At 35.6% G+C, this 25,229-nt stretch overlaps 1 protein-coding gene across 2 annotated transcripts in view; it reads left to right on the top strand.

Moving 5' to 3' along the window:
- The window catches only part of LOC131027118 (uncharacterized), a 29,353-nt gene extending 4,800 nt beyond the window's left edge, over positions 1-24,553 (top strand). Inside the window, exons 3-6 of one of the 2 annotated variants that reach the window (XM_057957103.2) lie at positions 21,945-22,052; positions 22,409-22,483; positions 22,634-22,713; positions 23,703-24,553. In XM_057957103.2, coding sequence (XP_057813086.1) covers positions 21,945-22,052; positions 22,409-22,483; positions 22,634-22,713; positions 23,703-23,854 — 415 coding nt within the window. In that variant the 3' untranslated portion in view covers positions 23,855-24,553. The remainder of the gene's footprint in view (positions 1-21,944; positions 22,053-22,408; positions 22,484-22,633; positions 22,714-23,702) is intronic. The other variant, XM_057957104.2, reaches the window with a different exon arrangement.
- Positions 24,554-25,229: the final 676 nt, after the last annotated feature.

Genomic DNA, 25,229 nt, shown 5'->3' with positions numbered 1-25,229 from the left:
ATGCAGCTTTGGATGTGACTCTTCCAATGCAATAAGAAACAGCTATTTTGGTGCTTTGCATTGCATCTTCTGCAGATGAGGCAGATCCCCAAGGGTCAGTAATGATGTGCCTATGATGAACGGCTTTGTCTTTGGTTCTTGAATTGAATTCGAGTTTGGGATCCCAACCATTGACATTGAGGTCAATAAACAGGTGACAAAGCAATTGTTGGGCCAATTGATAGAGCCAGTCCAACTGCAGATCACTAATTCAGACTACACTTGTATTATTAGGAAGACTGTTAAATAGTGAGATAACTTCAAATCTGGGTTTTCAAGAGGCGATACAAAGTTATTTTTCAAATCTTCCTGTACACAATTCTTTGTATGCTACAAGAGGGAAAATAGTCCCTTACATATTTTCTTTGTACCCTCTTCATTAACAATCTCCTTAGCATGGATGTCCACTTTGAAGCGTGTCTGAGGATGTAACAAATCAGTAATCTTGAAGATAGAAATAAGTGTTGCCAAGTTATTTGGATCATCAAAGAGTTACTTCTCACAATGCTCAGTTGGGGTGAGTTTTGAAAATAATATTTTTGTCTACATGCGTCTGCTCACATTTAGCAGCAGCACTGTGAATTTCCATTTCAAGGTTTTCTCTGGCTCCAAGGACCTTCATAAGGTTGCTCATCTTTACTTTAAGTCTGCCTTCAGTGATGTCAGTGTAGTGCTGGAGGTAACAAAACCATGACCCACCAGTCCACATCAGGTCTTGGATCTTTTGTGGGAGATCTTTCAAGCACTTCGATCAGATTTGGATTGATATCAATCTCAGCCCTTGCCTTCGCCAGTTGGGCTTGTTAATCTTCAGCTCCTTGTCAAAATATTTAGGGACTTCACCGTCATTTTCTTCAATTGTTGCAGCTGGTTTTGATGAAAACAAGATAATCCCAAACCTCATATAAGTACATTATCCTCTAACATGTAGTGTACATTATTGACATCTTTCGGTCCAGGTTCAGTAGAAAGATTAATGACATGAACAGCATGATACAGACGTTTGCAACTATTATGAGGTTGTCCAGGGAAGATTGGCATGACCGGCTCATCCAGGTTCCTCTGCCACTCTCTATACACTGAATCTTCCTTGAGTTTTCTCAGGTAGCGTACATGCATGGGTTGGAGATCCACATGCAAAGGGCCCTGTTCTAATGGTGTATGTGTATGCATTAAACTCTTGATAACTTTAGCCATCTGAGCAGCCAAGGACATTTTCCCATGAAACAATTCCAATGCTGAGACAAGAACAATACTATCAGTGCTTATCAATGTTCCATTTATTGTCATCACACAATTTCCTGGAAGCACTATAAGCTGATTGGCAGTAGCTCTAATTGGTTGCAATGGTCCTGCATTCTGGCATTGTAAGCATGAACCCTGCATTGCAGATCCAAAGAGATCGCTTCCATTGGACATTTCAATGCTTCCCCTAATGTAAATAGGTACAGGAAACCAGTAAGCTGATCTTATTGTTGAAGGAAAATATGGTATTTCCAGAAGGCCTTCTGCTGAAAGCCTCCTCCCAGCTGGTTCAATCATATATTGCAGATTTGGGGAAAGTTTTTTGAGCAGTCCTGTGTAGTACTGAGATTCAAGTTCAAGCGTGTCAATTACATTTGAGGATTCATCCTATTTACCATTTTGTTATATATATATAAATAATTGCATGCTTTGGAGTGATAAGGATATTTTTATTTAAATGTAGAAATCAATTTCCTTCTCTTTTTCCATTTATATCTTCCTGTCCCTTATGAAGGAAGATGTCTCTTTTAAGAGGGATACCCTTATTAAGAGTCACACCCCTTCTTAATAAACACCAGTGACTTGATTAATTCGTGCTTCTTCCTTATATATATATATATATATATATAATTGCATGCTTTGGAGTGATAAGGATATTTTTATTTAAATGTAAAAATCAGTTTCCTTCTCTTTTTCCATTTATATCTTCCTGTCCTTTATGAAGGAAGATGTCTCTTTTAAGAGGGATACCCTTATTAAGAGTCACACTTTTTCTTAATAAACACCAGTGATGTGATTAATTAATGCTTCTTCCTTATAATTAGTGGCCTATTCTTTTTTAGCGCTGCTAACACAACCCATTCTTGTCATTGGTTTGATTAATCATGGTATTAAATAATGCTTGTTGCTAGTAACAATTTCTCCATGCTATGGATATGGATCACTGTTTTATAATTAATGAGATTGCTGTTTTGATAGACAATGTAATTGGTAACCAGTCTTCTGCAATCTCTGCCTTAGGGTGTGGTCTCATGACGGGGCTTAAGCTTCTATTTTTTAGGAAGATGGGGTCCCATGAAGAAAAAAAATTCTGCTACGGGATTATTTGGAATCTTTTCCTAAAAAATAGAAGCTCCTCCTTTTTTAGGTTTGCATATTTGAGCGGGTGGGGCTAGAAATTGCCCCACTTGCTTAGGGATGTTATGTGCCACTTGTCAAACATTTAAGTTTAGATTTCCATTAAAAATATGTTTTGGGGGGAAAATGATTTTTTATTTACTTGTTTTATCACTGCACATAGGATAGAAGACAGAGGTATTATATTCACAAGATCATCAACTTCCGTAAATTTCAGAGCTTTAACTTTTAAGCTGAGCAACACTACAAAATTCATGGGACCAGCAGCTTTAAGAGTTTCCTAAAAAATCTCAGCAGATCCAGCTCTATTTTTTAGGAAGCCCCCCTCCATGGGACCCCAGCTATAGTTTTCTGTAATCGCTGCCTTAGTTTTACCACTTGATGCTTATTGATAATTGCTGATATTTATATATGCATGGTATTAACTTGAAGTCGGCCTGATAATTATTTAGGTTTACTCTTTCGGCTAGTCGGCCTGTCCTTAATACAACCTGATGGCTCTTAGTCAGCCTTCTCATAATTGATCACTGCCAATTGCTTAAATGCATTTACCTTGGGTCACCCCCCTTGCATTCAGTCAATCACTTAGACTCTAATCATATAAAGCTGCGACCAGGGTTTGTCTAGGGTCTTAAGATGGGGGCATGGCAAAGGGGGAGTGTTGGAATTAGTATTTCATCTATAGTATATATTTTATATAAAAACAATAATAAATAAATGTTAGGTGTTGGTAGCTAGTAGTGGAAAATAGTGGCCTTATAAGCTAATGTAACTTAAAGAAAAAATAGATTGAATGTATTGAATTCCCGAATCAATTATATCACTTTTATTACTTTCTGCAATTATGCTTTAGTTTTGCAATATTTGTATTTGCAATTTTAATATAGATTTGTTAAGGGTGGAAGATGGTAAGTGTGTTAGCACAAATCTTGAGGACTTTGTGCAATACATGAAAGAAGTTCACGTGCAAGTCAGAAAGTAGTGAGTATGACGCACATAAATGAGCACATAAGAGAAGACTTGTTATGGGAGTTAGTCATGGTGTATTTGAGGAAGGAGTGGTTCCTCAAGGGAACATTAAACAAACTGAAGTCCATTGGAGTTAGTCATGGTGTATTTGAGTGGTTCCTCAAGGGAACATATAACAATATGAAATCCAAGAAGATTGGTCTGTGTTGAATCTTGTGCAAAGTTTTAGAAAATGTATATGAAATTGAGTTCATAAAAGTGTTGGATGTCTTGCCAATCTTTGAAGTCTCTAATTTGTATTCACACCATTCAAAAACTCTAGAAGGTAGTGTGTAATGACAAGAAGTTTCTAATTAGAGACATAGGTACCTAAAAACAGTTAGAAGACCCATTGGAGAAAGCACAAGGAATATCTTGTTTACTTTAAAGGATAAAGGACCTAAGGAAGATCCATGAATTTCTAAAACTGAAGTAATTCAACTTGGTTGGCTGAATTAAACTTTTGTGTAGTTCTATTGTGCAATCTTGTATCACCCACACTTATTTCCTTTGATGTTTGGTTTGTTGTGCACTGATCTTGTATTTGTGTGCCTTGTTTCTTTTAGTGTTTCCTTTGTTGGTGTTGTAGGCATTTTGTTTTTTGTGAACCTACACAACACCTATGTTAGCATAGGATTGCTCTTTGTGCAACTCTTTTGGATATGGTTGCTTTGTGCACACCATGCAAAGGGTTTTCTTTGTGTAGCTTTTTTATGCCATTTGTGTATCTTATAGCCTTTGCTAGAGCTCAACTATTCATTTACATTGACTTGCTAATTGAAGGTTTGATGTGTAGGCTGTTGTGTAATATTTGTCTATTGTGCCACCCTTGCACCATGATACTTGGCCATGCATGCCCTTGTACCTATTGTCACGAGCCATGCCATGGTGAGTTGTAGTTCAAAAACAATTGATATTTGATTAAGACACTTATCAAGTTGTTTTCCAATGAATGGTCAAGAATTGATTGAAATCTTATTCATTAGTGACGATTCCACTTAATTGGGAATCCAAAGTGACATGATTCACACTTAAATCTGAGGCATTTCAACTTCTTTTGAAGTGGCAGTTATTTGTGACCTTGCCATTTTGCGAAGTTATCTTCCAATTTGCAATTGTTGATGAAGGCCAAGAGTTATAACGTAATATCCAAATTTAATTAAGGACTTTAGTATGGTGAAACAAGCTAAACTAATTTTTTCATGTTCACAAATACAACACAAATAGTGTTGCATTGCATGCACAGACACAAGTGTTGTTGTTTGTATGACAATGTTGAGCTACAACTCATTTTGGACCAGCTAGGACTTGAACTTAGGACCTTCCGTTTGCTGTTGGAATGCTCTACCAATTGAGCTACTGGCCTGCCTTGGCCAATCCAACGTCGGTTTGGGTGTGGCTTATTTTCAACACCCCCCCCTTAAGCCACATTGTGGGTGCTTGGGGCTTCTAGCTCGGCTCTAAGACCACATGTGGAGCTACAACCTGTTGTGACGTTTCACACATCGCCAGATTGCAAATGGGGACCCCTACTTTTTTGCTTTAGGCTTAGGGTTTTAGGTTAGTTGTCTTGGCTTAGTGTCAGTCTCTTTGCCGTTAGCCTTTGCTTATGAGGAGGCCGGTCCTATCAAATTGAGACTCTCATGATTAAGTTGTTTTAGGTGAACAAGCCATCAAGATTTCATTTGCAAGAATGAGTGGGTCATAGGGTTTTTGGATGTCAAAGGTTGGGTTTAGAGAATGGTTTTTAGAATCGCTTCTAATGATGAAGATATCTAAATGATGAAGTGATAAAACATTGGGCTTACCAAAATTTCGAAGGTGAAAATTTGACTAAGTAAGATTCTTGTCCAACATGATACACACACAAACGGAGCCGTACAAGTGCAAGGCCCTAGCACTAGCTTGCTCATCAAGTGACATTTGTGCAACCGGGCCCTAGAATTGTGCCCATGCTAGAGGGGCAAAAATCATGAGATAACCTATGGCAGTGTTAGATAAGTGATCAAAATTGAGAAATTTGGATGAAAATTAAAAAAATTTACTAAGGCAAGATTTTGCTCAAGGTGTGGTCTTGGCATGGGTTTGCTCATTATGAGGTAATTGTACGAATGGAAGGTGAAATTGTGCCTAGGTTGGAGATGGTTTGAGGCAAAGATGCATCAAATTGACTATCTCAATGAACAAACCTCCTATAACAAAGATGAAATGCACACCCAATTTGTGCAATTAGAGCACCAAATGCTGCCACACCAAGCTTGATCTAGGCAAGAAGTTAGTTGTGCAAGTGAAGCACTAAATGCCAACCAAGTAAGATGCCTTGTGCGAATGAAAGGTCAAATGCCACCAAGTTAGTGCAAATGAACTACAAAATACCGCCCAAGACAGTTATCTAGTGCAAACAAAGATTAATTTACCACCTTCATTGTGCAAATGAAGGGCTAAAAGCTGCCTTCATTGTGCAAACCAAGGGCTAAATGCCAAATTAATTGTGCAAATCAACCACTAAATGCTGATCTCTCCAAGACATCTCCAAGCATCAATGCTAAGTCGGCCAGCATAAGCAAGGGTAAAGCGCTCAGCAAGAAGATTTTATTTTATCTAAACAAGTCAGCCTATGATTGGAAAAGACACACCCCTCCCACTCATTAGTGCCTATAAGAGGAGGTATTCCATTTCAATCAAACATCATTCAAAGCAATCTCTCCAAGCGAATTTGATAGAAACCCTTCAGGCAATGCGAAACTCAATAAGATCAGCGAATTTTCCAGATTATTTGATCATTTCGTTTGATCAAATTCTCAATTGAAATGGATGCAAAATCATTTACAGATGTTTGAGGACAGTTCAAGCCAGCATTCATGGGGAGATCAGACATTAGTACCCAAAAATCAGACCAATCAAAGATCATATCAGAACAGAGAATGTGAGATCAGACTTAGATCAGACTTTAATCAGACCTTAGACATAATTTGATCAGACAAAATCAGACATATAGAGATGAAGGATAGGTAAAGTTAATATGTACTTTATGATGTTTGATATCTTCTTGTTTGTTTTGCAGGTAAAAGCAAAGGGGCAGGTCTGATTGTAGGAGGATCAAAGTGAAGATGGGGATATCAGAGTGAGATTTCAATTGCAAAGAATCACACCAAAGCAGGATAAGGCTATGACATGATGAACCTGGAGAAGTAAAAGAACAAGATCGTCATCAAGATCTCTATTCTCATCACATCATGATGATACAAGGAGGTCGAGGCCTTAGGGCGTGAAGGCAAGATAAGCAAGCACAAGATAGAGGATCGACTTGATCAGGATAATGCTTCCCATCATCATTATCACATTGACCAAGCTTGGAGATGCTAAGTAACAAGTCTACCAAGCAGATTGAGGTGTCATCCTTGTCATCACCAACCAATCAAGAGGATCCACATCAACATGTCCAAATACAATGTACCTAACTCATTCAATGGAGGCACAAAATTCGAGATACCTAACCTCTTTTTCTATTGGTTCACATTCAATATTGGACCTAAATGTAATTTTCTCATTGCTCAGAGGGAGTTATTGTAACAAACCCTAATTAGGGTTTACATCTTGTAATCTTGGCCACTGATTGTGAACCAATCTGATTCATTCATTGTAAAGAGCTATCTATAAAAGGCTCAATCTCTCATTTGTACGGGTTAATAAGACAAGAAGACGATTGGAGAATAGTAGTAGTTAGATAGCAATTAGCTGATAATTAGAATAGAGTAGGATGAGGAAAACTTGAAGTTGTTGCAAAGGCTTGTTGGAGTAATATTTAATTTCATTGAAGTTATGGTGAATTTGGTGTTATTTCACTTGTGGCATGGTTTCTTGTCTACTTCTCATAGTTTAATTGAAGCCCATTGATTATAATGTATGCTTATGAATATGTTTTGATGAACTCCTTGATTCATACTTTTTGTAGCTTGCTGATTGTATGCTACAATGCAAAGTTAGCTTGAACCTTACACTTGTGTTTAGTTCAATTGTGGATGCTTATTCAAGTTGCGTCATGTATGGGTATTTGCATGAGTATTCAAGATATGAAAACCTTTCTCATCTTTAGAAGATCGCATCAATCTTGCGTAGTTGTTGTTATCATGGAGAAGCAAGATTTGATATGAAGGAGTTTGTCTATCCGAGTAACATTCATTGTTATCTTTGATCTTAGGAGTAGCGTAGTCTTCTTAAACCCTATCCTTTTGTCCTTTTTAATCAAGTTAATTTCCACGTTCCAGCAACATTCAAGTATTCGACGTAAGACCCCTTGGATTACCAGCAATCACATAAACCAATTAAGCTATCCACAAGTCAAGACTTGACTATAGAAACCTTGGAGTCATCTTGGTTGATCATATAATTCAGCATCCAAGAAGATTTTGATCAAGAGAGGATAGAGTGCCTTTGGTATTTTATTTTGTGTTGCATTGTGCATAAATAACACATCAACACAATCCATTTTGGACCAGCAAGGACCCGAATCTAGGACCTTTCATTTGTTGTTGGAGTGCTCTACCAATTGAGCTACTAGCCCCTCTTGGCTAGTCCGTCATTCCGGGTGTGACTTATTTCCAACATCCCACCTTAAGCCACATTGCAGGTGCTTAGGGCTCCTAGCTTGGCTTTGATACCACATGTTGAGCTACAACTCATTTTGGACAAGCTAGGACTCAAACCTAGTTACTTCCATTTGTTACGAGAGTGCTCTACCAATTGAGCTACTGGGTGCTCTTGGCCAGCCCATCGTTGGTTGCAGGTGTGGCTTATTTCCAACGGACAACAGTAGCGCATGCACTCAAACATGTGTGGAGAAAATGTGAAATGTGTAGACACACAACAAAGGAATGGCAAGCACCTTAAGCAACAAAAATGAGTTTTCTATGGTTAGAAAGCAACACTAAAATTCCTACAAATGTTTCAATGTTTGTCAAAAGACATTTGGTTTAATGGCAAAGTCCATGTTGTAGGCACCTAGAAGGTGCTAAGTTCAAATCTTCTTCAATACAAAAAAAAAAGTTTCTATGTTTTCAAAGCACTAATTCACTCAAGAATGACCTGAAATTGACAACTAAGGTTTAAAATAGATAGAGAAGTTCTAGGGACCCACCAATAGAACATTGAACCACAATCTCAATAGAGATCAAGGGCCAACCTTCAAAATTACAAAATAATAATTTTTAAATTGAAATAATATTTTTTCTCTTTCAAGTCCATAAATTTATTTTTAATACAAATTTTCCCAAATACATATTACATCCAAGGGGTTGAGTTTAATTGGCTAAAGCATTAGGTTTTCATTGTGGAGATCCAATTTCAATTCCCCTTAGGGACATCTAAAGTGGAATTCTAAGTTGTGACTTTTGGTCTTCCATAGTTGGTTAGGTGGTTTCTAATAAAAAGTGGATCTCTAAGTAGTGACTTGGTCTTCCATAGTTGATTTCTAGTGTGTTTGCCCGTAAGGAGCTTTTATTGGTCTCATGTTGATGCTCGAATGGGCAAGACATTTGTAATCAACATGCAATTCAAAAAAATACATATTACAATGTTGATTGCTAACTCAGTATCAATCTTCAATACATAATTTGAATCCATCGTATCAATAAATACAATTTCATTGTTTTTCTCAGCCGCAAAATGCATAAATGAAAATGATAAAACTAGGATTTCACCAAGCTTTTGAAAAAATTATCACAACTACATGCTATAAACCAATGATGGCAAGCAGGTTTTGATAATGTGGAATACAAAGGTCCATCCCACTCGCTGGCAAAGATGAGCTCGTGGATAACATATGCAAACAAAACCATCAATTGGCAACATGCAAATTCACACTTGGTCAAGGCTTTCTCAATGCAATTGGAGACACACATATTCCAATTTACACAAGGAAGAAGAGAGGAAGCTAAGACGTGAAGTTGTCCATCTCGGCTCTTCAAGACCAAGACTAGAAATCTAGGAAAAAATAGCGAGTCTCATCATAAGCACCTGTCTCCAATATATGCTTCTCATTAAACATTTGCATCAAACCCTAGTTTTAGAGTTTGGAAGAAATGTTGCATTTAATCATGTTAGCTACTTTTTGTATTTATTTTGCATCAAACTCTATTATTAGAGTTTGGAAGAAATGGCCACTCCAAGCCTCCGACATATCTCTATAATTTCTAAAACAATCTAAGAAAACCAAATTTACAAAGTAGCTCTTAGGAAGGTGGAAAGGGATACACACAAGAATCAACTAACTCATATGCTTTGGCTTTTCCTTTCCTTTTCTAATTTATAAGTACCACAAAATAAAATATCTCTAGTAAAGTTAAATCATTTTCAAGCTATATTTTCTTGACTAATTGGGTTTCCAGCTTTTTATAAGAATCGATAAAAGAAAGAAATGAAATATTCATTTTAAACACACATTAATGGCAAACAAATTTTCATCATTTTAAAGCACTAAAAATTAAAACCATAACAAGATAAATACCATAATATTTCACAATCTAGGAATCCAAGGGTTTGATGATATCTTTATTCTCAAGAACACACCATACTTCTTCAAAGAATCCAATCCTTTTTCCAAACAAAAGCCTCTTTCAAAATCTTTTAAGAACAAACCCATGAGTTTGAAAATAAATTTTCTAAGCTCTCTTCCAATCTCAAAATTTGTTTAATTCTCCACTAAATTTCTTTTTCAAATATATAAGCAAACCCTTTGCCAAAAATAACTTATTTGGATTCATTCACGAGGGATGATATAATATCTATTTTTCCAAATCAAATATTTATCGGTTTCACTACTAAGAGGTCCATAATTGCACCCCATTGGTATAGATGGCTCATAGGTATATAACATGTGATGTCTTATTTCCCCATCATGGGGCAAGACAAATTCACTCAAACTTGTGTTATCGATTTGCTCCCAATAGACCCTAGGTCTGGTTTGGTCCCTTGTGGGTTAGAGCAGGGTCTCACCCATAGCTCGTGGATCGTTTTGGATGAATCTAGGAAAACTTGGGCTAAATTTGATGCATTTTCTCATGCAATTGACGAATTTTGCCATTTTCCTTTTTCTAAAAAACTTTTTTTTGGACTCTAAAAAGTGCCATTCGCCTCCCTAACCCTTATATGTGACATATAAAACATCCAAAAGGCAAAAACAAATTTCATTGTTGAACTTATTTTGTTGCTTGCCATTGCACAACTAGAGCTGAAGATTGATCATTGAATGTTCCAAGCTGGTTGTTATGCTATTCCTACATATTTGCAAGTGTTCATTTGTTGTCAAGGAGATTCTAGATGAAGATTTCTTTAGAAGAGTTGGGCTTTTTGAAGTTTTTGGTTTTACTTTTCCTTAATTTATTTTTTCACAAATGAACTCTCTTGTTTTGTTTTGAAGTTTTTGGTTTGTTTTCATTCTCGTAGGTATCTATAACACATGCTTTATTTTTAAAAATGAATTAACTATTAAGTTGTATTTATATATTTTTGTTCTCAAATTTCATTTGTTTCAATTCTTCAAATGTGTTGTCTATTGAACTTGTTGTCTTAGGTATTATAATAGCAACTCTTTCTAGCTCTGTGAGCCAACCCCACTTTATAATAGACCCAAACTCTCCCTTTTGGAAATATGTTGAAATGTTACAACAACTTCCAAGGGGTGGAGGTTATGTTTGGACTCGTGGTCATTGTAAAGCTAGATATTCAAGCTCATACAATTGAGTGAAAAGCCTTTGGTGAAGATGGTAACGACATTCTACAAGCTCAAGTCTTGGCATATATTGAAGAGAAAGAAGCGAACCAAGCAACAAGCTCTAAATCAAATTGTTCTTTGTTACAGAAAGGATCTTGAGGGATGAAGCACCCCTCCACCACCTCCTCATTTTCAACCTATAGAGAGCCATCCATTTTTGCCCATACTTGAAGAACAACTTGTGGCCTCTACACATAAGAGATTAGAGGGGCCACTAGAAATGGAATTTCAGATTGAGTCTAGAGAGATTGCTGATAAAGATGTGTCTATGCGAATGGGATTGGCATTCAATGTTCACTCACCCTATTGGCAAAAAATGGTGAAATCAAATAATGAGGCTCCAAAAGGGTACAAGTGCTTGGGTTTTGAGAAGGTGTGTAGCACCTTATTGGATAAAGAGGTGAAATTTGTAGAGGACTCCTTGATTCTCTTATAGGATTCGTGGGTCGAAATAGGGGTGTCCATTGTTTTGATGGATGGAAAGATGCAAAAAATTGTCTATTGATCGATGTTATTGCAATGTCCCCTAAAGAGGTGATGTTTTTTAGAGCAGTGGATTGTGAAGGAGAGGTGAAGGATGGTGCATTTATTGCTTACATTCTTTGTCATGCCATTGAGGAAGTGTGCCCTCGAAATGTTGTGCAAGTTATTGCAAACAAAGCCAAAAATTGTATCGTTGTTAGGTTGTTGGTTGAGGAGTGCTATTCACACATTTTTTGGACACCTTGTGCTGTCCACTCCTTCAACCTAATGCGACAAAAAATTGGCACCAAAATTAATTAGATCAACAAGTGTATGGTGAGGCCGAAGAGATCCAAATGTTCACCACCAACCAACATATGTCACAAGGCATATTTAGAACATTCTTGAAATTGGAGTTGCTGAAGATATATTAAATAATAAATATGTTCCATTTTAGTAAACTATATATTTTTTTAAAATTTTGATTTTAAAATAGGTTGTTTAGACCTGTTTAGCCTCCAATACAATTGTGTTGAGATGACTTGTGAAGGTTTGTGAGGCACTTTCTAACATGGCCATCAACACAAATTAGTCCACTTGGAGGCAATTTAGCACTACAAGGGTAGCAAAGGTTAAAAAAATGATCCTAGATGACATTTGGTGGGATAGTGTTGAGTATCTACTCAGTTTCATTGAGCCCATATTGAGCATGATCAGTTATATTGACATGGATATGCCTTGTTTAGGTGAGTTATATGATGCCATTGACTCAATGTTTGAGAATATGAAAGTCATCATGAATGCAAAAGAGCAAGATTGTGGAGAATAATTCTACAAAGAATTACACAAAATCACTGTAGAGAGATGGAACAAAATAACCACTCCGTTGCATCTTCTTGCCTTTGCATTGAGTCCCAAATAATATAGTGCTCAGCTCCTTTCTGTGACAAGAAGAGTTGCCCCATATAGAGATGTTGAAGTCACCCAAGGGTACAAGGCAGCACTTTGGAGACTCTTCATTGATCATGACATGAAGTGAGGGCTGAATTCATGTGTTTTGCATGCTCCAACCACTATGGTCTTGATGATCCTCGGGACAAGTATATGTTCGATGCTCATAGTTGGTGGTACTTCCATGGCCAATCATACACGCACCTACAACCTCTTTCAATCAAAATTTTATCTCAAATAAGTTTTATGAAAAAAATCTTTTATCTTTTAAGTTTATTAATATTTAAATATTTAAATTTTGCAACTCTTAACTCTCTAATTGTCTTAATAGGTTGCTAGTTCATCTGCATCTGAGAGGAATTGGAGCTCATACTCCTTTTTCCACTCAATAAAGCGCAAAAGATAACACTCAAAAAAGGCAGAGGACTTGGTGTATGTGCATTCAAACTTGTGGCTCCTTACACACAAACAAAGTGGCTACAAAGAAGGGGAGACAAGGAAGTGGGATATTGAGCTGAAGCGTATTAACTTGGATGCTTCCACTGCCCACTTTGCTACACTTGATGTTGACGGTGACTGTTGGCCATATAGTGAGCATGAGAGTGGTAATGTTAGTGCTAGTGGTAGTTCTAGTGGTAGTGCCAGTGGCACTATTATTTGTGGTTCTTCTAATTAATCACTATGTACATCATCCAATATGGATGGTGATGATGATATTTTTTGAAGACCCATTTATATTTGATCAATGATGGCTGATTGTTGACACTTGACATTATTATTTTTAACTGTAATATATATCATGACATTCGAGTTTGATCAATATTTGATTATTAATATGGTGGCGTATTTTGGTATGTTATTTGACTATTAATAGGGTGGTGCATTTTGAACTTAATTACTGCTGCAAATATGAAGGTTGCCAAGATTTGGGGGTACTTGGAGACTCCGAAGACTGGTACTGGTATTGGTACTAATACGACTAATTTTCAAAAATAGGAAACGCGGGTACTTGGAGATGCCAATTATTTTTAACATAATGTAATAATTTCCAAAAAATATCATGACAGAGAACTTTGGAAACAAGAACAATGGTAAAGTTTAGCATTAACATTTCAATAAAAAAAAGTTTAGCATTAACTTTAAAATTGAACAAAAATTGAAATTAAAATTGCTTATACTGCTGGTACCATAGCCAGTCTAAATGGTTTAGTGAAAGTAAGGTAATATTGGTGTCGAGAACACCCAATATTGTCGACTAATTAGTAAAGGAAATTTCTCTTTAGACCATTACAATGACATGAAATCAGTCATACAACTTGTTTATGTCCCTCTCAAAAAGTCTACACTGTTAGTATATCCAATCACTATAACTTTGCATGGATTTTTGTCTTCTTGTGACGCGGTTTCCTTATTAGTTATTTCCTTACGATTTTGCTTTGCTTCAGGTTTATTTTATTTATCCCTTCCCTTTTGGCCTTTTACTGCGTTTTTTGGAGGGAGACATCGATTTCTGATAGGGAGACTTTGGAGACGGCAGCCAAAAGCACCCTATGCATCGGGAAGTTTCCAGAGATGTGTCTCCGTCTCTGAGACAGGCCTGCTGGTAACTATGGCAAATATTTATATGTTTTTGTATGGACCAACCCAAACCCAACCCAAACCCAACCCAATCCCTATTTTTTTTTAACAAGCCCACAAACAAAACCATTGAATTCGAACCTAAACCCAAAGTGGTAACTTAGACTCAAACAAATTTATGTAAACTGTTGCAAGGTGTGTGCCCTTGGTCTCCTTGTGCTGTGCAACGTAGCGCTCGGGTTTGTGACACGGCTTAACCGCCTCCTGTGGATTCTATAAGTCTAGTGGTTGTATCGGACATTAAAAGGTCGATCTTTTGGTGCAACGGCAACCACACTTGTAACATAAACATCTTTAAAAAATAACTTTGATGGTTTACCATATATCTTATGCACTCTGTTACACATCAAACCTATTTAACACAAGATAGTATGATAAGTAACCCACAAATGCTTATACTTAAGCAAGATTCATACATCTCACAAAATCACATCATATATATCACATCTCAATAATGATCCTCTATTATGGCATGGTTAGGATGATACAAAAGAAGCATGGTCAAACCGTAATTACCCATCAACCAATCAATAACACTGAACCGTCATAGTTAAAGTAACTAACATCTCATAATAATAATGAAGATGGTGAAGCTGAAATGATCATAATAGTTCAATCATAAAATAATATCATGTCTCATATGTAAATGTGTTGGTATCCAATGCGATCACTAAAAAGTACAAAACATCATAAACATAATCTGCCACAAAATTTTGCAACCAAGAAAAATGCACAACACTTGTGGACCTTATGCCACACTTAGCTTCTCAAGTGGGTGCTTCCAAAGAGAAAAAGTTAGCAATTTTGAGGAAGGATCGACCAATGTTGAAGTAGGAATCTTTCTGTTGATTTATTGGAGGTAGATTGTGATGTGCGTTGAGTTTTTAGCTTTGACCGAAACTTCTGCACAGGTTCAGTGTGAACGTCTTGGAAAGTGGTTCAAGTTATTCTATTTTGTATTTCACTTTTAAGGATTGAAGTGAGTATTTCATTTATATAATTAAGTCTAATAAAGTGTAGGTAAACACTGATGACTTAGACATATCTTTCTAAGTCATCTCTTGTAAGAGATAAGGATGGTTTTTGGAAGATTAGATTTTAGTTGAATAGTATAAAGATAGGAGTCAGATAGAAGAATGTAATATAAAGTGAATTTCCATGCAGTTGTTAGACGAACGCTTTGTAAATATTTTCTTTTAAATTTTTCAAAGGAGTGAGAAACTGATTTGAAGGTGTAATTATCTTTATTTGTTATGTTTTTGCATTTGAAGTTTCAACAGATGTGTGATTAATGCAATTTTAGAAGAATTTATTTTTTTATTAAACATTAGGACTCCAGTCATCTTTCTTGAAAGTTGACAACATAGGTCTCTGCATAGGCTAGACATTCACAATGATGGGTTCCATTATTTTGTAAAGGGCCCATGTGTATAATCTTATGCAATTGAATAATCAAATGTTTTGTTTCTATTTCTTCAGTATCTTCTTCCTCTGTGCTTCATTTGTGACCGTATGCTTGTTTTGGTTGTTCGTTTGATCTGCATACAGTGCTGCATCAAGTAGCCTTAGGGGATACCATTTTTATCAGAATCTTCTTAAAAATTGAACAAACACATCCTATTTCACAAGCAAGGGCTTTGATATTAAAACCTAGAAAATGGAAGTAACTAAAAAGGATGATTTACTTGGCTCTATGAAGGGGTGGGATGACAAAATCTGAGCAGAAACACCTGAGGAGACCCAAAATCATTGAAAATGATCCTGTATACGCAAAATGGGACATGTCCTTTGTCAAATAAAGGGAGAAGGAATTTAGCCTAGAACTTTCCTTTCTTTCTCCCCGTGTGTAGGCCTGCCCTTGTGGCATATATTTTCTTTTTTAATTTTTCATTTTGCAAGTTTAAAGGCCTAAGCCATTCTGTTGGTGCCTTTGCACTTTGGTACACTTTTGCCGAATGGTACCAAAAGTTTGCTGGCATGCCTGGAACTCAACGGGCCTTTTAAGTTCACTTTTCCCTTTTATTGGGTAATCTGATTTTTCACTTAAGTGCTACCAGTGCATACTCACTTTTCATGTTTTTGGCTTTTGGTATGAAAAGTGTGCTTTTAAGCCTAAAACACTTACGTTTCCTTCCATTTCCATTATACCTCTTTGCAAAGTTGCTTGGACACAGATGCATTTTTGAAGACCCCTAATATGGATATGGCTGGATAGGACATTTATAAAATAGCCATATACATATTTAACACGTTTTTTTAAGTTATTAGAGGAGATTTTTGTTACTTTAAAATCAACATAGACACATAATTGCTACATAAATAATTATAAGTTGATTTAACAAATTACAATATACAAAAAAATATGCAAACCAGGACCTACAATTAAATCAACAATTTAACAATAATGCCACTTAAATCTAATAAACTAAGATAAAATAAAGTAAAATTTAAATATTAATCAAAAAGGAGAAATATCTAAATATATATATATAAAAAGTTAAATATAAAGAACTAGATAAACAAGGGCTGCAGGGCAGCTAAGTTCCTGCCAAAACTGGAAGAACAATTTTGAATTTTGGTTGTCTTTTTGTCTGATTTGTTTCTGGCCAGAGCAGCATATTTCAGTGAAGAGAGCAGTTGGATGGGAAGGTTTAATGTGGAATTGTAGAATTGGGAGACTGTATATGCTAGTTTTGCAACTTTTGGTTGAGTGGTAGGTCCATATTGAGGTGATGCTGCATCTGCATCGGCATTGGCATTAGCATTGGGTTGGCCAAATAAATGACGATATTATCCAAGCATAGTACTGGTATTGGAAGGAGAACATGTAGGAAAAAATCAGAACTTAAAGTGAGGCTGCAACTGTAAAAGGAACGCCTGAAATCACTAAATAGACATGCTTGCAAAACATGGAAGCATAAACAAAGCAATAAACTATTTGATAGAATACCTCAATGAAATGTGGTCTTGTGGAAAGTCATGCACAAAAGAGGTTTTTTAAAAAGGCTTGAGAAACTTTCAAGCAAATGGAATTGATAGGTGTAAAGTGAAATTCCATGACTTCTGCTTGCATCCTGCATGGCTGTGAGTGAATGGAAAGGAAGATCTTTTCAATCGTTCTACTAGATTACAAGTGGAAGCCTTTGTCCCTTGCATGTGAATTTCAGATTTGTTTTAAGTTTCTTTCTATTACACTTGTTTACTATTCTATTTGTTGGCACCAATTTTGGCTAAAGTTTTGAAGGTGTATGCAAGAGCCACCAAAAACTATATTTGTGCAAGAAGACTAGGTTGTATTGTGTAGTATGTAGAAGTCGTTGTGCTACATAGATGCTATTTCTAATTTTATTGTGGAGAAAGGCTTATTGCCAACTGTTTGAGGTCATATTTATTTAGTTTAAAACAAGCATCGTGGAAAGTACGTCACTACGGTTCTAATTTGAGGCTTGATAATTATGGTTGAAAATAGTAGAGTTTTTACACAAGCCCAAAATAGACTACAATTTTCCGAACTAGGTTTCCAGGCTTTTGCCATCAGATGTTTCCAAACTATAGAATCTTGAAAAGGTTTTTCTACATTTGAAGTATTGGTTGTTTATTGTTGTGATTACTATTACCATTTTCATCAACTTATTGCAGTATTGGGAAACCAATTAAACACAATGAGATTGATTTTGAGTTAAATGTGCATGTTCAACAAGTATGTGAGTATCAACTATCAATCCACTCATTGCACGTCTAATATGCTCATCAATCCCTATGATTTTCTCTACGTTGCTTGGCTTTAGTAATGTTGAGTCCCTAAAAGAAGAGATATTGGCACAACATCCCTCAAATTTCAATAGCAGCGGAGTGAATCCATTCTACTACAATGGATAGGGTGTCAAGAGAGTGCCTCTCCCTCCAAGCAGACTGGGCACCCTACAGGCGAGCCCAAGCATATACCAGCTCCGCTACTCTATACCCAGGACAGGTGGATGAGGGGAACTATAGTTTAGTCTGAATACTTAATCCGGTACGAACAGTGGTTCCACCATCACGAGTAGGGGCATGTATTTTCAAGATAGAGCTTCAGCTACAAGAGAGGAAAAGGGACAGAGGTTGAGTCCCATGCGTTCCCTGCCATTTTACCGTTGAATTTGATTGCCAGCTGTATGAACCATTCATTATTTTTAATCTCTATCCTGCACCAGCTCCTGCAACGCACTGCCAGAGCCCTCATTCAATGTGTGTTCTCGTGCCTCGTGAGTCACATTGTTTCTCTGACAATCTGTTGCCACCCATTTTGCCCAATTAAGTCATCCAAAAATATTTTCCATAACTGTTGGGTTTAAAAAACTTGCACCTTTCTCTCATTCAACATAGCATTAAAACAGAAACAAACAAAACTATGAATTTTCATTGGTTACACAAATTAAACATTAATCACAGTTTAAAACAGCCCCCTCCGCAATAGTTCCATGGAAGGAACTAACAATAATAATTGAACTTTAAAAATAAAATTTCACAAAAAAAAAACAGAAAAATAAAATAAAAATTGAAAGAATGAAGTTTTCCAAATTAAGTTTAGGAAGGTTCATGTCAAACTTTCTAAAAATCAAATCACAAAGTATCCAACATAACTGGAAAATTAGTGTTTTATGGGCACTTGTGGATATGGTATCCAACACGTATCTATGCTGTATCCGTATTGGATATGGTGGTATGCACGCCTGGGGTGAGCATGGGCGTATCCGGTTACTTTGCCTCTTTGTCTGGCATGGTGGCAGAGTTTTTCATACCATTTGAATCTGTCTACTTTGCCAAAATTCAATTACACTAATGTGTTCAGGTTGGAAAACCCATTTTTGCTGTGATGTTTATATCAAAATTGCATAGAGTTGAATATTTGATACTAGGCACATTGGTCGAGTTTTTTGGTGCTTTGTACACTTGGGACTTTGTCACACTGATTCTCTTCTCTAGCATTTGTACCATTTTGATTTTTAGGCTTCAAACTTTACCAATTTCTTCCAAATTTTCCTGTTTCAAGTTTGTACCTGCATTTTGATGTTAATAATGAGATTCATAGAACTTACAGTTTCAGACATAACTGGGCACAAAAATGACAAACAGCACTCAAAAAGATTGAAATAGGGTGTTTATGCCGAAGGCGTATCCTTATTTGAAAGGGATGAGCTAAATTTCAAAATCAATGACTCACATTGATGGACTGGCATGCAAGATGATTAGATTGTTCGTAACTGTTGGATTATTTCCACCGTTCTTTTGACTTTTGCTCACGTTTACTGAGCCCACATGACAAAGCCAGACTATCATTTCATGTCTTGAAATATTGTACGTTTCAAGGGAATCGTTTAGACTTAAGTCTAAACAGAATCTGCTCATCACTGACATTCGATGTGAAGGTTTTTGGGTGGCACACCCACAAAATGAAAGTACTCTCCAATTCTTTAATAGCTGGACAACTGGTATTAAAGCACTAAAAGTAACTTGGGTGGGGCCTCTTTCACGCGTTTCAAAAATGATGACGAAACCTGCAAATCTTCCTCCATTGAAAGGAGCCTGTATCAAGTTGCAGAATTTGTATCAAATGTGGGAGATGCAAGTAATGTGCCCATCGTGTCCTTATCTGCCATGAGTCCCTTGCTTTCCTTAATTTGTTTGCTTGGCATTGCAGATGAAGGGCACTAAAAAAATGATTTGAGTCCTTTAGAGATGGTTACTCAGTGTCGAAGATCGGTGCAAGAGGTAAGGCAAACCAAGATCTACAACTTATTATTGGACGAGGTATCTTAGTATAAAGGACACGAAATTCAGTCACAGAGAATGATGCATGTGGTTAGCCCGTTCCTTCGTGTTTGTTTATTTGATTAACCTTAGTCTATAAAAGGTTGACCTCTTAGAGAGGTTCATGGTTTCTATTAGAAGCTGGAACCCTCCAACAGACTTTTTTCTTCTAAATAAAATAGAGATCATACAGGTTGTAGCTTAAGAGTTCAGTGGTCTACTTATCTAAATGCATCTATTGACTGAAAAAAGCATCTTGTACGCTATACTTCCTCTATCGCATCTGAACTACACTACCTCCCCAAAGGCTTAGCAACACCCATCAACTGACTAATGATCTCCTCATACATTGAATGAATGGACAACATGCAGGCAACAATCTATATCTAGAAGCATTGACCTCCCCTCATTTTATCTTCAGTTTGGCCATTGCAGCCTATAGATCTACGCTCTCAGTCTTCGCTATAGTGGCCTTACTTTCCACCTTCAGACTTTACTGTTACATTGTTTTTCATATCTAATCTTATTACTCTTCGCTTCAACTCACCGTCTTGCACAATTTCCGTTGATGCAGTTTTCGTTGACCATTTTCCATGGCTCTCTAGTTGAGCAAAAAAGTATTTAGAAAAATATTTATACTTCATAGTTGTACCAAGTCCATGATTAACTATGATAAAGTATCAATGTTTTCTTTTTAATTTTTTTTTTGGTCAATAAGAAAATTTCGTAGGTTTATTTGGGTGTGTTAGATTCACTTATACAATAATTAAGCATAATCTATAATAATTTACAATTTAATTAATTGATATAATATAAAAAATAATAATAGACTTAAATTCTAAAGGTTGTAAAAATTGATATTAAGACGTGGATTTGTTTGATAATTATAAAAAAATATTGTTGTTGATTTAGTTATTTTTTAGAATAAATTCATTTCTATTAGTTTGATCAACATAGATAATCTATCACCATAATGCTTCATTGCCATTTACTATTTGACATATCAACATTCATAAATATTTTCAATAAATTGGTGTTCAAAGTGAACTATGAACTATGAACTGGTGTAAGTAATGATTATGAATTGGGTCATTTTGGTAGGAGTACAACAATATTTAGAATCTTAGATACATGTATTATAGAACAGAATGCAAACTAAAATGCAGATAGGCTTTCAGGATTATGTACTTCACAATTCCCAATTTGCAGGATATTGTCCAAAATATTTCCTGAAGTGCATGTCAGATACATTTCAGAGTTAAAAATTATATCATCCTTCTATTTTGAGTCATCTCCATTGGTATCGTCTTTGTTCTTTGTATATGAATAGGATGCTTGATATTTCATATCAAATCATGATTATTGTAGAATCCATTAGCTGTCATGCGCTATTTGGACTTACAGACGATTCAAGGGACATCAAATTAGAAAGAAGGGTTTAACCTTCTCGTGCAAGTATAATATGGTTTTCTACAAAATGCTAATTTTAAAAAATTTGGAGCACTAGATGTTGATTGATAGAGTCAAAACCATTTACAGCAGGATCTTCAAATGTTTCATATCTCTCTCTTTCTAATTGTTACTTTGTCTGACTGAACAGCTGCTTCTAGATATAAGGATCTTAAAAAACTGTGATATTTATCGTCATGCTTATTTGTGATTGACTGCATATGATACTGAGAATATCAACAGAGAAAAAGTTTATACATAATATTTCTAACTTAATCCGGGACTCTATTCATGCATAGGATAGCTATTTGCAATTTTTGAATATTTTGTGATTTTTAAAGGCAAATATTATCCAATCTGATACTTAGGGAGGAGATGATTTTTTAACTAATACAAGGTCTTGTACAAGTTTTCTCTTTACTTTGATACAGAGCTTTTTGTTTTGTCATTTCAGATACTCTGTATTGTGTGGAGTGGTCACCAAGCTTGTAAACATATTGAAGCAAATTGATCCCAAAGACCCATTTCGAGTTGAGATGACTGATCGTCTTCTAGAAAAACTGTAAGGATTCATTTTAGAGTCTTACTTGATTTGTTCATATTTAATAATAAGGGGATCTGTTTCTAATCTGTATCATGCTGTTTAAATTCTCTTAACCCCTTGAAAATCTAATTCCTTTGCTGAATGCAGCAAGTTTCATGATAAAATACCTCCACTTCAATAAAAAATCCAGCTAATCTTTTTTTGTGCTTTTTAAATGATTAAATGTTTAGACACAGGAACTGAAACAACTATTGTGAAAGTTATCCTTTACAATGCCATGTTCTTTTAACATCAAGAACCTATTGGTTTCTTAGGTTTTTGAGATATTTTATGCTTGAAGTTTTTGATGTCGGAATCTTTGTATTATTCTTAAGATATAATATTGGAGTGATTCCAACAAAGAAGAGCTTGGCTCTGTGTGACAAGTTGTCAGTTTCTTCCTTCTGCAGGTATAATTGGTAAAATTAATTCCTTTATAGGGTGTTGTTAATATAACTGTAAAACTTTGCTTTGAGTTTGCTGGATAAAACTACCTTGCTTTATAGAGCACACTTTCAAGCTTCAAGGTGAATCATTTTGCATACAATGTTTTTTTGCAGGCGTCGCCTGGCTACTGTTCTTGTAAGGTTACATTTTTGCGAAAGCCTCAAGGAAGCTGTGACATATATTGAACAAGGCCGTATCCTTCCTCTATCTAAATTTTATGTATATATACATTTGTAATGTATAATATATGGTACCATTTACCAGTAACATTGTAAAACATGAGGTTGATGTACATTTGTAATGTATAATATATGGTACCAATTACCAGTGACATTGTATAATATATGTTTCTAACCTTGGCTTCCCCATCTCCATTTTTCATGTTTCATCCTTTTATCCCGCATTTTATTCAGCTTTTTCTGTTTGTTCCTTACTTCACCTTCTTGATTTGCCTACATTTGTTTTTCTGTTATCATCTCAATTTCTCTCTTTTACTTATGCTTTTGTTCTTATTTTTACTTTCTTACCTGTCTGTCTTCCTCTCTGTCCCACCTTTTACACTCTTCTTATACACATATCATGTGCTTGAACTTTTTCTTTTCTTTTTATCAAATTTTTATATTTTTTTATTGATATATTGTTCATTTTTTATTTATTTGATTGTTGATATAATTTCAACTTTCCTGCCCAGGGTAGTTTTTTAAAGTCTCAGGGTCCTGCTTTGCTTTCTCCCCGCTTTTCAAGTTTTCAACCTTTCAACCTTTGCCTGCATCTCCCAAGGCAATCTATTTTCTGAGCATCTTGATCTTCATTTAAGAGTGTCTAGTTTTTGCATTTTTCACAATTCGTTGCTTATGTTACTTATGTTATCTGATGATGGATCATGGAGTATGATCCATCATGATAAAAAAAATTATTATGCAGTTTCCTCCATAGAATCTGTAGACTCACTAATATGGACTGTGAAAATGTGAAAATCTCTTACTCTTAATTTACCAGTAACATTTTTTCCCTGATATATAAGATGTGAGTTAATAAGGCACATCTTAAATCTGGTTGAAGAAATCATGATATAAATTATATGGGGATTCTATATATGATTAGTCATCTAGTTGCCTTCATAATAAGTATATATTAGTGTAAAACTACTATTTTACAAAGATTTCTTTAGCTGTTCTTAAGATATCCGCGTTGGTCCAGATACTGTTACAGATCCAGCATTTTTGGTGACAAGGCCACTAGAAGACTTTGTTACGTGGGTTGACACATCAAAGATCAGGAAGAACATGTTGCAGTACAATGAGCGTTTGGATGACTACGATCTTTTGAATTGAGGCTGAATGGCGCTAATTTCTAGCTATTATTTCAAGTGAATTATTTGATCTTTGATAGGATGATAAAATCATGTATACAGGGTCATTATATGATTTGTAATATCGATAAGTATCACTTACTCTTTTCATTTGAAAAGCCTTGGAGACTATACATCCAATGGCTAATTGAGATAGGGTTCTCCTTTCTTTCAAAGTCATCATTTTCCATGACGTTCTATTGAATCATAATTTGGATCAGCAAGCTCCATTTATCTCTCAAATTGATGGATATGTTTTTTCCTCTTTTCTATTGATCAGGTTATACTCTTATTGAAATTGAAATCAACTGTAAATATGGTGTCTTACTACCCATTTTTTATACTTTTGTTGGATGTCACAATACAGAAGCCTGCCCACCCAAATTTGAACTTTCAATGAATATTCTAACTTGCCCCTAGACTCTCAGTTGACAAAAACTTGGATCAGAGGAGGGTCTTTTAATTTTGTAAGGAAATAGTTTTGAAGGATTGCAAATATGGCTATACGGAAACTTTATGCTTCGAGGGTAAATAGTAAATAGCTAATGGAATTTGCTGAGGCTCTTCATGGAGAAAGGGTCCTCAACTAGGTTGAATGTTGAACAATAATAATATGGTGAAATTGGTTTCTGGATTCAATTGTGTATAAGCTTTTTGTATCAATAAAAATATGATTTTTATTTATTTATTTTGGCAATCTATTACTTTGCTCCTAAAAATATTGCAATTAGGAAAAAAAATCGTTTTGGTTATACTTTGGTTTGCTATTAAAGTCATTTGAAAGTGTCGTAGCCCATGATGAGCAAATTGATAGACCCAATTTTTTAGTCTCCTTTGATTATTCATACAATCTCATTTCGATTATTTTGACACAAAACAATAGCAAATAAAGACATGCTAGTTCCTATAAATTTTACAGGGAGCAAGGATCAAAAAGGAAATTAGGCAAACATCATCTAGAGCTATCATTGGTATTATTAGAAAAATTACTACTAGTGAAAACATATTTAAATTTTCACCTCTGCAATCTCTTTGCTTCTATATTTTGATGCTTGAATATAAATTTCATCATAAGAGGTTGATTGCAACTACCTTTTATTACTTAATTTCTTTATAATTTAACTAATTTCATATTACACAATTGTTTTGACTTACACTAACACTTTCTATACAATTGGGTTTTATGTATACGACATCATACCTCCTAACAATATTCCTAGACTCAAATTGTTGTATCTACTAGGACCACTTGTGATATTTCATGCCTCCTTCACTTTCCATTGTTTCCCCTTTCATCTCTATTTTTGATGCCAGCAATAAGGCAAAACCTTGTTTCACAATTTGGCCAAGGGATTTTT

The sequence above is a fragment of the Cryptomeria japonica genome, chromosome 5 (genome assembly GCF_030272615.1).
Source record: "Cryptomeria japonica chromosome 5, Sugi_1.0, whole genome shotgun sequence".
In the NCBI taxonomy this organism is placed as follows: Eukaryota; Viridiplantae; Streptophyta; class Pinopsida; order Cupressales; family Cupressaceae; genus Cryptomeria; species Cryptomeria japonica.
The sequence above is the reverse complement of the archived record's forward strand: the minus strand, read 5'-3'. Positions and strand labels throughout refer to the sequence as shown.